The sequence below is a fragment of the Gracilinanus agilis genome, chromosome 4 (genome assembly GCF_016433145.1).
Source record: "Gracilinanus agilis isolate LMUSP501 chromosome 4, AgileGrace, whole genome shotgun sequence".
Classification (NCBI taxonomy): Eukaryota; Metazoa; Chordata; class Mammalia; order Didelphimorphia; family Didelphidae; genus Gracilinanus; species Gracilinanus agilis.
Window position 1 is genome coordinate 472,782,599 of NC_058133.1, and position 16,609 is coordinate 472,799,207.

General features: G+C 40.9%; 1 protein-coding gene across 3 annotated transcripts in view; it reads left to right on the top strand.

Annotated features, from left to right (window-relative positions):
* The window catches only part of LOC123244207 (myomegalin-like), a 254,997-nt gene that overhangs the window by 124,259 nt on the left and 114,129 nt on the right, over nucleotides 1-16,609 (top strand). For 2 of the 3 annotated variants that reach the window (XM_044672537.1, XM_044672539.1), the window contains exon 8: nucleotides 360-477. In XM_044672537.1, coding sequence (XP_044528472.1) covers nucleotides 360-477 — 118 coding nt within the window. The remainder of the gene's footprint in view (nucleotides 1-359; nucleotides 478-16,609) is intronic. The other variant, XM_044672538.1, reaches the window with a different exon arrangement.

Sequence of the window (16,609 nt, forward strand, 5' to 3'; positions counted from 1 at the left end):
TTTTTATATCTTGGCACAGTGCCTGGCATATAGTAAGTGCTTAATATCAGTCAATTAATAAAATAATTAATGGTTATTGGCTGACTGCCTATTGACTGACTAATTAATCCATCTTTCCAGCTCTAACAGCCTATGATTCCAGCTGAGGAAAATCCTTTACAAGTAAGTTAGGTGACTTGCCTCAAGTCACAAAGCTAGTCAGCTGCAGAACCAGAAAGAAACTAGAATCTCCTGATGCCCTTCCCAGTAGGCTCTTTTCACCAGACTATTCGTTCTGTCTTTTGAGTTAGCCTTAAATCAAAGGTGATAATATTTCCATCATTGCCCTCATCATTATTGATATTCTTTCATTGTTCCAGAAGGATCGATGAGCTAAACGAACGCCTGACTGCCCAAGAGAAGCTTGTTGAACAGCTGTCCAGAGAAAAGCAAGAACTTTTGCAGAATTTGGAAGAACTCAAGGGCATGGACATCCAGGTAAGACGCTGATTGCCTGCCTGGAAGATCATCTTCATCTTTTCTCCAACCCCAGTTCCTGGTCATTGGGACTATTTGGTGTCTGTATGCGGCCAATAGTCTAGTTCCACTCTCTGAGATTCCTTCCTTCATCTAGTTCCTTAGTAAAACTGAATTGGATCAATTATTATTGAGCGGTGGAGCTGGAAAGAAAGCCTGGCTCTTTCTCCACTGAGTCACCTAGCTGCCTGGGAAAGCAGTCCTTAAGGAGGAGTTCCTACGTTGTTCTGAGCAATGGTAGCTTCACTGGAAGGCAGGTGTAGCTTCCCAAAGTGATTGCTTTGAAGGGAGCATTCATTACATTGATAAATTGTGGCATGTGGTTACAGAATTAGCCTAATGATCATATGCATTCATTCTTTGCTTTTGGTAAATACTGAAATTCATGTTTCCATATGTAAGATGTTTCTTCAGACATCAATTCTTTCCAGTATCCATTATTTCAATAGTTTGGTATTTCCTCCACTGATACAGATTGCAATCAAGCCACCAGCAGGCACACCTTCTTTATGCCAGGCACTGGAGTTTCTTCCCTATAAATAATTGCCCAAATGAAAAGGGCTGCCTTCACATGAAGCGCGTTTCCCCTCTTGCTGCAGGTCTTCAAGCAAGACTTGGATTATTATTTGTTGGTTACGTTTTAGAAGGAATTGTTGTTTAGCCGTGAGCTGGACTAAGAGCCTCTGATGACCCTGTGACTGTGGGCGTAGACTTGACAAAAATATGGCTACAGAGTGGATTTGCATGATGATTCCAAGGCTGAAAATCAGACTGAATAAACTGAATAAAAGGATGCTGGCACCATCCACAGAAATAGGAAAGTTAGGAAGAGGGAAGGCCTTGCAGGGCGAAAGACAATGAGTTGTGTTTTAGACATGTTGAGTTTAAGATTCCTAAGGGAAAGCCAGTCTAACTACGCAGTTGTTGAAGGACCGAAACTCAGAAGGGAAACTAGGGCTGAATGTGTTGGTATGGGGATGGGTCTTCAGAGAGATGAACTGAACCTAGACAGAGCCAAGAGGATCAGTAAGGGAAGATGTGAGGAAAGTAGAGAAGAGGGTCCAACCTAGAACTCTGGGAAACACCACACATAAGAGGCAGGACATGAGGGATTATCTACAAAAGAGATTGGGCAGGACTGATGTTAAAGGTAGGAAGAAAACTGAGCAGCATCCCTAAAAACCCAAGGAAAAAGGACATTTCTGGAAGGAAATGTGACAGAGAGGTAGAGAAGGAAGAGAGGAGAGCACCAGGTTTGACAGTTATTAAGATTGTTAATAATCTTACAGAGAACAGTTTCAGTAAAAGAATGAGGTACAAACCCAGTAAGGAATGGAAGCGAAGAGAAGACAATTTATGTGGATAGTTTCTCCTAGGCCTTTGGCTGTACTTGGGGGGATGGTGTGGTCAAATGAAGGGGTTTTTTTGTTGTTGTTGTTTTTATTTTTTACAAGACTGGGAAAGATCTGGGAATATTTACAAGGCAGCAAGAAAGGAGTCAGTAGAGAAGAAGATACTGAAAACTTAGAGAGGTAGAATCAGGAAGTGAGGGGATAATATTGGATTAAACAATAGAATTTAAGCACTTTGAGGAAAGACTCTTCATTGAGGGGTTTGGGGATTTTTTTTTTGGCTTTGGCTCTTCAGTATCCAGTGTCTGGCATATAATAGTAGACACTTAATAACTGTTTGTTGAAAGAATGCCTGACATCCACCGCTGACTGACTCCCACTGGACACCCATGCCCAGGGCCAGGAAAGAGTTATAAGACTTTTGCCATTTATTTTGACAGAGCTCCTGGCTCATACTCTGTGTATCCTTATAATCTGATGATATCTCTCCCATTTTTCTTAACATACAGAAGAACTTGACATTAGAGAAACTTTTCTGAGGCATGGAGAAAGAAAAGCTCTCCTTCAATCCCATTCCCTGATTCTCCCCTTTGTTTCTGTGACTGGAGGAGACTCTCTCCCCATCTGCAGGCATTTTGCGTAGAGGAGTTTTATGGTAGCCTTTCCAAAGTAGCATAAATATAGTTCAAACAGGTAATTAAAGCTTTCATGAAAGCCCCCAAGAATCTCATAAAAGCATGTTCCTCTGCTAAATACATCCCATGCCATGCCCCATCATGCTTGCACAGTGGAGACTGCAGCCAAGAAGAGCAGAATGAGTGATTTTAATTGACCTTCCCTAATTATAGACCATCCTGAGGAGATGGATTGGAAACTTGTTTTTTCTACTCTAGCATCTTAAGGAAAATTATTCTGACTCTTGGTTTAAAATATTCAATTATGGATGCTGTGAGTTGTCTACGAGGAGCATGAAAGGAGAGTGAGCACTAAGATCTGGGGAAATTCCAAAGGTTTTTAGCCCTCATCTGTGATGATTATCTAGAAGGGAAAGCCAGTATAATTCCTAAAATCAGCAGGAGACATTACAGTGAAAACTGGGACCAGTACTAATATCACTACCGTTCTTATTTCTCAGTACTGTATTGAAGGTAAGTGTCGCCTTAGGTCACTTGGTGGATTTCCCTTTAGGTCATTTCACTTGGGAAAACACTCTTGTAGGAAAATGGTTTGCCTAGGATCACTCACATAGCCAGAATGTGTCAGAGGCAGGGCTCGAACCCTTGCACTCTCCACTCAGAAGCTAGTTTTGTATTTTCTGTGGTTGTCCTTCAGTCGTTTCAGTTGTGTTTGACTCTTTTGTGACCCCATTTGGGATTTTCTGGCAAAGATGCTGGAGTGGTTTGCCATTTTCTTCTCCAGCTCATTTGATAGATGAGGAATCTGAGACCAACATGATCAAGTGACTTGCCCAGGGTCACACAACTGGTAAGTGTCAGGTAACTGGTAAGAACTCAGGTCTTCCTGAATCTAAGCCCAGTGCTATATCCACTCCAACACCTATCCTCTATAGTCCAATATATATCATATTCTAGTAATGCAACTCACATTCTGTGTATCCTTATAACCTGATGATGCCATTCCCATTTATCTAATGCCTGCAATATAGCATAAATTAATAGAAGCTATACAGATCAGAAGTATCCAATTCCATGCTGCAGGCAAAACTCCCCAGAGTGAGCCAAAACCAGATTAAAATGTAATTGGGAGTGAGGTGTGCAGTGAGGTAGCTCAGTGGATAGAGTCAAGCCTGGAGATAGTAGATTCTGGGTTCAACTGTGACCTCAGATACTTCCTAACTGTGTGACTCTGAGCAAGTCACTTAACCCCTAACCCTTACAGTTCTTCTGCCTTACAACTGATATTTATTCTAAAAGTAATTGGGAAATATTTAACAAAATAAATGAAAATACAAGAGAACATTGATCATGCATATTTGTGTGTGTTTTTTTTTTAAGTCAGTTTTGCAGCCTGCAGGGAACTGTTTGTTTTAAGTTTTGACTCTCCCTGGTTTAGTCACATCCCATTGGGAATAATTTTTATGGGCTTCACTGAAAGTCTGCCTGTCTCTAATCACTTCTGGAACACATTGCCCCACCGCCGAACTCCCCCACCCCCATCTGCATGGGAAAGAATCTTTATAAAACAAATTCTCTCAAGTTCTAATCTTGTCAAACCCTGGACTCTCCTGCTGCCACAGGACTTCTGCCACGAGTTGGCAGCTGGGTTGTTAGAAATAAGAAGATGCTAGAGCGGTGATGGCAAACCTATGACACACATGTCAGCACTGACACACGTAGCCATTTTCGATGACACGGGGCCGCATGCTGAGGATAAAACATTTGCTGTAGTGTAGTGTAGACACTCTGTATACTATGGATGACAATTCTACCTATATTATTTTACCTATTTTGATTTATTAAATACAGTTATATATTACAATTATACATTTTTGTTTTTTAAACCATAAATATCATGAAATTATGGTTTTTTTCTCGAAGTAACACACCACCCGAGTTATGCTCGTTTTTTGGGCAAATTTTGACACACCAAGCTCAAAAAGTTGCCCATTACTGTCCTAGAGCCCCTGCAGGAAAAGGTTAGAATTGCACAAGAGGAAATGTATTGATGGAATAACATTGTCCCATTTCCCCACCTTGCCATCCCACCTTACCCCTTCCTAGCCAGTTACTTCTTGTTCAGACCAAAGCACATGGATTTGAATTAAAATAGACCCAGCAGCAGGTTCCGTTTCAAATTCTTTAAGGGTTCCCATTTGCCTCTTTTCTGCTCCCCTCTACTCTATGGACACATATGGACCCAGCCTTGTCCGGTATCAACCTACAAAGTCTCTTTAGCTAAGATACCAAGTGCCTCAACAATAACATGTGGGTATAGGACATTTTGTTCCTCCAGGTGTGGGATGAATTTGCTGATTATTAAGTTGATTTTTGTTAGCCCCTTTCACAAAGCAGCAAAATGCCTCATCTTGATGCAGCTTATTTGTGGGTCCCAAATCTGCTTTTAATGGGGTTGGCAAGATTGGAACTTGAGAGGATTTGCTTTATAAACAAACAGGGAGGTATGTACTCTAGAAGTGGTTAGGGATAGAAGAGTAGGACAGCCACACTTTCAGCAAGGACCACGAAGCATTCGATTCAATTCCAAATGAGTTGTGATCTAAACCAGGGAGGGTGAAAACCAGACAGGGAAGGTGCAAAGCTCTGGAAAGGGAGGTTCAACCAGCCTTGTTGTTCTTTGCCATCTCTGTCTTTTGTGATTTTTATTGCAAGAGATGCACCCATAAGCAAGATGCATCCACAGGAGCTTTGACTGAATAAATGAAAAATGCACCGTGAGATCAGCAGAAGCAGAATATTAGTCAAGCAGCATCATTTTTGCTCTTACAAAGCAGTCATCACTCCCGACGCTTTGTTTAGGCATGGTCTGGGCTCAAATATAAACAGTGCTGCCTATGAGACAAAGCATGCTGTTTCCCTAAATAGCCCACATTCCCAGGTTGCCATGGAGAGATCTGACATGGAGCCTTAAGTCAAAAATAGTCCACATGCTTGATGCAGAGACTGAACACGTCACAGGAATTAATGACCCTGGGCAGCTCCAGGATGCCCACATATAAGGAGATTTCTCAGAGCCGCTTTGTGCAATCTCCTGCCGGAGTGGACACCTATTAAATCTGCAGGCAGAGTCTCAGTTTACAGATCCTCATCCAACAGCCCTGTGTCCTAGACACCCTTTAGTGTGTCCATGACAGCCCTTATCGGTTAACACAGAAGAATGCTGAAACTTCATAATCAGCCCTTTCACCCAGTTAAAAGGTGTGAGATTTATTTCCATCTCCTCCATCAAATATTGACAAGACACCTGCTGCTGGGTTCAAGACTCTGGGCTCTGCCCTGTGCTTGCCTCCCCTCTCTAGTTCATTTTCTACCCAGATGCCTGAGCCTGGCCTCTTCCCACTTTGAACTTATTTGTGCCTACTTTGTACATACTTACATGTGTATGTGTATCCTCCAGTAGCATGTAAGTTCCTAATGTAAGAGAAGATCCTCCCTTGAAGGCAGGGACTCTTTTGTTTCATTTTTATCTTTATAGCTCCGGGATCTATCAGTGTTTGGAGCATACTTGGTGTTTAATAAATGTTTGTTGTTTGAATGGTTGGTAGTTGGGGAGATAGATTAAGAAATAATTAATAGGGGCAGCTGGGTAGCTCAGTGGATTGAGAGCCAGACCTAGAGACGGGAGGTCCTAGGTTCGAATCTGGCCTCAGACACTTCCCAGCTGTGTGATCCTGGGCAAGTCACTTGACCCCCATTGCCCACCCTTATCACTCTTCCACTTATAAGTCAATACACAGAAGTTAAGGGTTTAAAATTTAAAAAAAAAAAAAAAGAAATAATTAATAAAGGAAGTATATTTTCCAAATATGTACCAAAAGAAAGGCCCAGATGGTAATCACAGTGGGTTGGGGTGATGGCAAAGAATTCACAGAGAAGGTAGGGCTTGACAGTTGGAGTTAACAGATGAGTAGGGGGCAGCTAGGTGGCTCATATGGATAGAGAATTAGACCTGGAGATGGGGGGGGGAGGGGCCTGGATTCAAATCTGGAATCAGACACTTCCTAGTTATATGATCCTGGGCAAGTCACTTAACTGTGTTTGCCTAGCCCTTGCCATTCCGTCTTAGATTTATTACTGAGACAGAAAGTAAGGGCTTAATTTAAAAAATAGAAAAAAAAGAATAGGTAGGGTTTTGGTATGCAGTGGAGGTATTGACAAGTGGGGTGTTCCAAAAAGGTCAATGACATCTTAGAATCAATACTGTATACTGGTCCTAAGGCAGAAAAGTGGTAAGGGCTAGGCAATAGGGATTTAAGTGACTTGCCCAGGGTCACACAGCTAGGAAGTGTCTGAGGGCACATTTGAACCCCCAGTATCAATTAAAAAACAGAAAGTAAGGGGGTAGCTGGGTGGCTCAGCGGATTGAGAGCCAGGCCTAGAGACGGGAGGTCCTAGGTTCAAATGTGGCCTCAGACACTTCCTAGCTGTGTGACCCTGGGCCAGACACTTGACCCTCATTGCCTAGCCCTTACCCCTCTTCTAAGCCTAAGTTATTTTTTTTTTTTTTTACCAGCACACCAGGGCTCATGTCTATATTGCCTGGGGAAAAACGGAGACCAAAAGTGTTACTAGTCATATCTGTCTGGAATGATGGAGGCAGTTAGAGTAGCTGCCAAGGGAATAAAGCCAGTTATGAATTTAGTTGACCCCAGGCTTAATTTCAGGCTTGCATACCTGACCTCTTCTCTGAGGGCCATATCCATAACAAGAGCCTGTGGTCTCCGACCCTGGCCTCTCCTAGCTCTGCACTAGCTCCATATTATGCTGGACAGCTCCACTCTTTTTAAATGACAGACACCTCAAAACCCAATCTGTCCCAAACTGAAGTCCCACTTTCTCATTACCTTCTTTCTGTGAGAGAGAAGACCCACTCTCAATCGCCCCAGTTAAATACTCTGGAGACTTCCCTCTTCCCCGTGTCCTGAGTATTTCTTGCTTTGAAATGTTTGCCATATTTATTCCTCTCTCTCTGCTTACTCTACTGTCAAGCTAATCACCTTGTCATCATCTCAAGCACAAGCCTTTATGACTCTACTGCTGCTCTGTGACTCTTCAGATCTATTCCTTCACATTTGCACTTTTAGAGTTCTAGCACAAATGGACAAGCAGCTGGATGGTGCGGTAGGTAGAATGCTGGGCCTGGAGTTACAAAATCCTATATTTGAATCTGTTCTCAAATACTTCCTCTACAACTCTGGGCAAGTCATTTAACCTCTGTCTCTGCCTCAATATCCTCATCTGTAAAATGGGCATAATAATTGCACCTATCCTCACAAAGAGGGAAGTATAAAATGAGATATTAAAGTACTTTTTAAACCTTAAAGTGCTTTCTAACGGCTGTGATATTGTTGTTTTTATGATTATTTCTGCTCAATTCAATCTTGGAGGTCACCCTAGAAAAATCAATATCTATCTCGGACTCACTGTGCTTATTCCCAGAGTTTCCTCTGTTCAAAAACCATCCAGTATAGCTGGTGCCTAGGTTTCCACAAATGTGGCTGAGTGTTTCCATATCCTCTACAAGGCATTTAAGATAACAAATGCTCAGTTGGTACAGCTCAGAATGAATCAGTCATTGAGACCTAATCAAGAGATGTCTTCTTAAGATGCCAATGGGCACATCCACAGCCTCTAAAGGGAAGAGCTTTCAAGAGTCCTAACCAAAGGCTCAACACTTAGTAAACCTCAACCTGACTGGGTTACTCCCCTGATCAATTTACATTAGCATCTACTAATTAAGAAAATAGATAATGACCAAGTAAGGACTGATATTTACATAGATATTAAGACCTTTTGCAATAATTTTTTTTCCTGGGGATTTTTGGTCTACAGGTTGAGAACCCTGAGTTTAGTTTAAAACAGTTGTTCTCAAAGGCATCTCAGGAATCCTTTATGTTCTTAAAAATTATAGATGACCTCTCCCAAATAATTTTTATGTAGTATTGAAAAAAATTCAAATCCTTATCTTCTGTCTTAGAATCAATTCTTAGTAGCATTTCAAAGGCAGAAGAGTGGTAAGGGCTTGGTAATTAGGGTTAAGTGACTTGCCCAGAGTCACACAGCCAAGATGGATCTGGGGTCAGATTTGAACCCATATCTATTGAAATTTACAGTGTCAGAAATTAAAATGTCTTAGCATTATTATAAAAATAGGTTTGACTCACCTGAAAGGCTCTTGAAGATCCCCAGCCTACACTTTGAGAACTGCTGGTCTAAAGAGAGCACTAAAAAGACCCCTCTCTACCATTTACCATCTATTTGAAATTGGCAAATCATCAAACCTTTCTGAATGGGTTGGGGACAGTTAGAAGGTTCTGCAGAACCTTCATCTATAGAAGAGTTGTAACCCAAGTGGGATCACTAGGGCTTTGTTCTGGGGTGCAAGTAGGCAGCTAACATCCAGGAGATATATCTCTTTCCTGCCACTGTTGGCACTGTCATGAGTAATTCTGCCTGTTCTGTGCCATGGTCCTCCATATCCTTATGGAGCACACAGGAGCTATCAGATAAGATATTCCCCAGTACAGCAGGCACAGCTTCTACTGAGAGTTGACTTCCATTACCAAAAGATCTCTCCACCTCTCCAACAAAATTTGTCCGAGGCTCAGAATTGCTAGTCATTTGGGATAATAATAACTTATAAGATTGTTGGGAGGATCTAATGAGATAACATATGAGAAAACTCTTTGCAAACTGTAAAGTACTTCACAAATAAGGTATATAAATGCTTGGTGACTAGATTTTAATTATGCTTAATTATTTTATTTCTCATCCAATGGCTACTATATCTACCAATCTAGTTTCCCTTCATACTTGAGATAATCATTAGTACCAGTCATTTTATTCTGAATTATCTAAATGTTAAATAAGACCTTCGGTATCCTCCCAACAACATATCTTATTCTAGTTATAAATTAGACATCATTTTTAGCTTTAAAAAAAAATCTACCTAAGGTGCTAACAGGAAGAATCATGAAGTTCTTAATTTGCTAATTGGGTCACTTGTAGAATTTTTTTTGGGGATGGGGGTTACTCTCTAACAGGTGAAGTATAAATTGGGCCTGAAGTCAGGAAGATTCTTCTTCCTGAGTTCTAATCTGTTCCCAGACATTGACTAGCTTTATGACCCTGGGCAAGTCACTTAAGTCTGTTTGCCTCAGTTTCCTCACCTATAAAATCAGCAAGAGAAGAAAATGGCAAATCTCTCCAGTTTTTTGGCCAAGAAAACCCCAGATGGGGTCATGAAGAACTGGATACGACTGAACAACAAATGAAATTTTTAGTGATTGTAAAATAGATCCATTTACTCTATCAATTGTATAATTATAATAGCCAATATATATGTAGTGCTTTAAAGGCAATATAAGTTCACCCATTCAATTGCAATTTTCTTAAGGGTAGAGACTGTCTTTTTTGTGTTTGTATTCCCAGAGTTTAGAGCAGTGCCTGGCACATAGTAGGGGGCTAATATATGTTTAAGGACTGACCGACTCTCTAGAAAATTCACCCTTCTTGGGAGCTTGGCTTTTGTCATCTATTTCCAGCCTATTACTATGGCACCTAGTGTATAGAGTAGTGGACTTGAAATCCAGAAAACTCTTCCTGCATTCAAATGTGGCCTCAGACACTTCCTAGCTGTGTGATCCTGGGCAAGTCACTTAACCCTCATTGCCTAGCCCTTACTGCTCTCCCACCTTAGAATCAATACACAGTATTAATTCTAAGATGGAAGTTAAGGTTTTTTTGTTTTGTTTTTTTAATGAACTGGAGAAGGAATGGTAAACCACTCCAGTGTCTTTACCAAGTAAACCCCAAATGAGGTCAAGAAGAGTCAGACAGCTGAAAGGACTTAGCAGTAACAATAGGTTATCACAGGAGAGGCAGTGGTGCTGTGGTTAGAGTCAGGTTCAAATTCCTTTGACTCATACCAGCTCTCTGACCTTGGAGAAATCACTTAAGACCTCCAGGTGCTTCAAGGAATTCTCTAAGATTTATCTAAGTCATAAATCTCTTGGTGGAGGGAGTTCCCTGCTCTGATGAAATCACAAATCCTTATATTAGCCTAATGTTTGGTGACTCCCAGTGAAGATATAAGGATTAACACGCTTGAAGATCTACCAAATGGGAAGGCTGAGGTCTTTTTATAACATAATGACTTTGTTTCTACCAACAACTTAGTCGAATGCTGAGAAAGTACTGGACTAGAACCCCTGAGTTTAGGTTCTGGCTCTACTCAAGTCTCTTTAGCTCTAATTTCGTGACAGTTTTCTTCTCTATAAAATGGGGATAGTAATATTTGTAGCTGGGCAGCTAGGTGTTGAAGTGGATCGAGTGTCTGGCTGGAGTTAGGCAGACTTGAGTTCAAAGGTGAGCTCAGACACTTTACTAGCTGTGTGACCCTGGGCAAATCACTTCACTCTTTTTGCCTCAGTTTCCTCATCTGTCAAACAAGCTGGAGAAAGGAAATGGCCAACCTTTCTAGTATCTTTGCCAAGAGAACCCCAAATGGGGTTACAAAGAGGCAGAAATGATTGAAAAAAATTGAATAGCCACAAATATTAATGACATAACCTTCCTACAGGTGTGTCAGTGAAAAAGTGCTGGTAGATATGAACTGTTAATCGGTGAAATGCCCTTTAAAAAATAGGCCTTCTGATTTATATTGAAAATCCATGCTGTGGCCTGCTTTTCCCTAGACAGGAGGGCTAAGGTGAGGTCTGGATACACCCTTCCATTCCTTCTCTCAGTCTGGGTGGATCAGGGTATACTCCCTATTTCACAGATAACAGCTGCAATTCTGAAGAATCTGGCTCAACACGTCCTGACTTGAAACTCCTATAACAGGGGGCTAACAACTGGAATCACGGGACACTGTGCTGATACTTAATTGTATTTTAATGTTAACCTGAAAAAAACCCAGAAGCACCAAAGCAGTTACCAAAGAACAAGAGTTTAATCAGGACGAGGGAGACAAAGCTCTTATGGCCACCACACAGAGCCAAGCTCTGAGACTCTGGGAACACTATCTCTGGGAAAAAACATCAAGAGTGGGAATTTCCATTGAACTGAAGAACTTGGGGTCTCATATGTCAACATGGAATCTAGAGTCCCCAAACTTGTGGCCTAGTGAGATCTGATGAACCCCAAGTTTTAGAAATAGCTTGTAGGTTGAAGACCCCAAAGCTTGTGCTTGTTCCCTGTTCCCATGAGAATCCACCCTGAAGGGAATCTCAGACTAGCAGTTGCAGACTGAATAACGGAGGCAGGGGTGGGGGGGGGAATGCTAAATATCCTTTTGTCTTGGGTAGTCGTCCGTCCGTTGTATCAGGGACCCCAGCCCCTGGATCTTCCCAAATGGTATATAAGTTCCCCAATTTCCTTTGTTCTTTGGAGTCTTCATCTAGCCGGGTGCACTCCCAGGGGGATGGGGAGCAGAGCGAAGCAGTGGTCATTTCTTAGACTCTGTACAAGGCGCAGCTCTGCAAAAGAGGCCAGGTAGCCCTCATCCGCCTTTCCCTTGATTAAAGAGTGGTTTTATGACTATTTAATAGTTCTGTGTTTTTTCTAAGTTAACACATATATACTTTAGGGAGTAAAGGAAAGGAAGGACAACTGACTGGCTGACATGGAGGCTAGGGAAAGAGGAGAGAATACCAATAAAAGAAACTAAGAAGACAAAAAGGGTTCTTAAGAGTTATTTTTCAGTCTGAGACTGACTCTACTAATCCTATTTAGGGTGACCCAGGGATACTTGGGGGTTTCAAAAAACAAGCTGGTCAATAGATATTTCTCCAAATTTTAGAGTTGGAAAAAAAAATCTCCTTTACAATATACCTCACACTCATGGCCTTTGATTGAATTGCTTTGATTTCATGTCAGGGCCATTATATGTATAGTTAAATAATGTATTATAATTTATTATATATAATTTTCTATGTTATAATATACAATTATTATTAAAAAGGTATTATAAAGGAAGGAAGAGAGGGAGGAAAGAATTTATTAAATGCTTACAATTTGCCTGGTACAAATTCAAGCAAAAAAAAAAAAAAAAAAGATAGTCTCTGCCCTCAGGGAATTTACATTCTGTGGCTGGAAGACCACACACAGGAGGGAGTCAGAAAGCAGGAAGAGGTAAGTAGGGAGAGAGATAAAGGTTAACTCTTCCTAGAGTTTGGTTTTGAAGCTTAGAAATCTGGGGTGGAACTGGGAGGAGAATGAAGACTGAAAAGGCAGGGGCAGAAACAGGAAGGGAACCAAGTCTGGTCAACCTCAGCCTCTCCACAATATGGAGGCCCAAAGAGGAATTCACCTATGAGGGAAATGGAGGGAAGTTCCTGCATGAGACAGCAGCAGAAGCATGGTTTTGAAGTCCAGAACTCCATAGACAGAGGGCTAGAAGAGGAAGTCCTTCAACCCAACCACCATACTCCTCAAAATGAAACTACCAGTTGTGTTGTTTTTCTTTAGTTGAATATGACAATAGCTTGGCATGAATATTTGCATACCAGACTGAGACTCTTAGAAAACAGGTTACGCAATTTATTGTAATTGTATTTGAACCGCATGTTGGATTCCAAATTTTAGACAAATTATCTGCCTCTTCTTGGGAAGTGAGGCATTCCTATTGGGTTCCCTGTGGAGGCTTCAACACCTTCTTGGGGATGGCTGCTACAACTGGGGACCTACTTATTTGGGGATCGAAAATAAGTAAAATTATATATAATAAATTCTAATAGCTTATTTAACTATACATATCATGGCTCTGACACCAAATCAAAACAATTCAATCAGAGGCTCTCAGGTGTCGACGTGGAATCTAGAAGCCCCCAAACTAGTAGCCTAGAAAGATTTGATGAACCCTTGTTTAGTTTGCTGGAAGGTGAAAGTCCAGGGTCTGACCTTGTTGAAGATGGTTTTTCCCTGAGGGAAGGTCCAACTTCATGAGTCTCAGACTAACAAAAGACTTTATTTTGAGCTTGAGTGGGGATGATCATTCCCATCTGGGCCAAGCCCAACCAGAGTGACCCTTCTGGTCTCCAGAAGCCTCTCCTAGTATATCACACCCTCCTTCCGAGGACCAAACTGGGAATCTTCAGCTTTCTAGACTGATGCTCAGTCTACAGCAACAAAGAGCCATTGGTTTGGGCTTATCCAGTTGGGAAGGATCTTCCCCATTCAAATTCAAAATAAGGTCTTTTGTTAGTCTGAGATAAGTGAAGTTGGACCTTCCCTCCAGGAAGAACCATCTTCAACAAGGTCAGACCCTGGACTTTCACCTTTCAGCTAACTAAACAAGGGTTCATCAAATCTTTCTAGGCACTAGTTTGGGGGCTTCTAGATTCCACGTCGACACAAGTTATAAACCCACTATGGTTTAGAGGGAAAAGCAATGAACTGAAGATGAAGGCTTTAACTCTGTCTCTTTACTAGTTGGGTGACTTTTGACAAAGCACTCACTTCCTGTAGTCATCCTCTGTAAAATGGGAATCATAATAGTGACACTCCCTCTCTTCTTGGGTTGTGAAGAAAATGACCTTTAAAACAAAGTGTCATATAATGTGAGAGATGATTAAGCTGGATATGAGCTGCAGCAGTCACATAAAGTACAGGGCCTTGCTCATAAGACACACTTAAAAAACCAAACCAAACTGTTGAATGAATTAAAGTGATCTGTATGGATCAAACCAAACATCCATCTTGAGCATAGGATCAGACATAGAAGGATAGAAGAGACCATCTAAAACAATCCCCTTATTTTGCAGTAGAGGAAACTGAGACCCAAAAGGTTTTAGTGATTTGCTCAAATATAGACAGTAAGTGTGAGAGGCAGATTTTTTTTTTCATTCAAAGATATTTTCTTTTCCTAATTATATGCAATAACAATTGTCTACATACGTTTTTCTGAAATTAGAAGATCCAGATTATCTTCTTCTCTCCTTTTGCCCCCCTCACTTGGAAATGGTAAGCAATTTAGGCTGGGCTATGCATGTATTATCATGCAAAACATATTTTGATATTGGTCATCATTGTAAGAGAATACTCATATAAAACCAAAACCCTGAATAAAACCATAAATAAACCAAAGTGAAAAACTATATGCTTTGATCTGCAGTTCTTTCTCTGGAGGTGATTAGCATTCTTTATCATAGGTAGAGGCAAGATTTTGACCCTAATTCTCTGTCCAAGGAGTTCTTAACTTTTTTGTGTGTGCCATGAACACCTCTAGAGGTTTGGTAAAGTCTATGAACTCCTCAGAAGAGAGGTTTTAATAAATATGTAGGATTACAAAGAAAATCAGGTATAGGGAAAAGATAAATTTTTTTTTCCATCCAAGTTCATGGACCCCTTGAAATCTTGGTAGTCCATACACTACCATGAACCCCTCTGATCTATTTCCAGAACCAGTTAATATCTCTACTGTTAAAAAGCTGCTGCTGCTGTTGTTATTGAGTTCTGACTCTCCATTACCCTGTTTGTGGGTTTTCTTGGCAAAGATACTGAAGTGGTTTGCCATTTCCTTCTCCAGCTCGCTTTTACAGATAAGGAAACTGAGGCAGTTAAGTAACTTGCTCAGGGTTACATATAGGAACTGTCTGAGTGCCAGATTTGAACTCACAAAGACAGGTCTCCGAATCCATTCCCAGTACTCTATTCACCTTGCTATCTAGCTGCCACTGGGACCTTAAAGGCCATCTTATCTATCCTCTTCATCTGATAGAATTCCAGAGAAGTGGCAACTAGGTGGTGAAATGGAGGCAGAAAGATCTGGATTTGACTCTTGCACTAGACTAAACTGTTTGATCCTGGGCAAATCACAACTTCTGCCTCAGTGTTCTCAGCTGTAAAATGGAGATAATAATAGTACCTACTTTGCAGTGCTGTTGAAAGCATCAATGCCTAGTGTGTAGTAGGGAATCTATATATGTTTGTTCCCTTTCCGCTGAAGTGATCACTATACCTGGGCAAGATTCAGATCTAAATTTCCAAGTTTTAGCCAAATCCAGGGTTTTTACCCTATGCTTCTAATAAAGGATCCCCTCTAAGTTTCTTTTTATTTTTTTTTAAACTCTTACCTCCTGTTTTAGTATCAGTTCCAAGGCAGAAGAGCAGTAAAGGCTAGGCATTTGGGATTAAGTGACTTTTCCAGGATCACACTGCTGAGAAGTATCTGAGTCCATATTTGAACCCAGGACCTCCTGACTCCAGGCCTGGCTCTATCCACTGAGTCACCTAACTGCCTCCTCTATGCTTCTTAAAAATTCCCTCTCCTCAGCACTGCTCCATCTTTCTTAGCCACTTGATTTGTGAAATAGCCAGCCCTAGGCCTTTCTCCTTGCTGATCTATCATCTTCCCAAGATATCTGCTCTTCAGAATTAAACCATATCACTGTCTTCAATGGATTTCATATTTCTTAATGTACTTTTTTTTTTAAACCTTTTCCCCATCACTGAACCTTCAATTACAGAGACTGGATTGTCTTCTGACTTCCCTTGCACCCTGAACCTGAATAGTTCCCTGAGTTTCTAGATTACAGAAAGTAGGGTGGTTTGCTACAACAGAAAGAGCAATTTGACTTTTTTTAACTAATTTTTTTAAATTTAAAATTTGCTTTTTTTAATGAAAAAAAAAAATTAAAAGCCTCAGCTTCAGTCTTAGAATCATTACTAAGCATTGGTCCTAAGACAGAGATAGGTAAGGGCTAGGGGGTTAAATGACTTGCCCAGGGTCTCACAGCAAGGAAGTGTCTGAGACCAAATTGGAACCCAGGACCTTCTTTCTCTAGGCATAGATCTCAATTCACAGAGCCACTTAGGTGGCCTTAATTTGCCTTTAAAATCTGAAAACCTAATTAATTAAATAAAACTTTCCCACCCAAAATTAATTAACTAATTAATTGATGAAATCAGAAGATACCTGTTCAAGTCCTGTACCTGCTATTTTCTATCTTTATCATCTTGGGCAAATCTTCAGCTTTCTCATGAATAAAATGAGGTTGTATTAGATGCCCCTTTTCTTCTCTTCCCTTTCTGATTCTATGT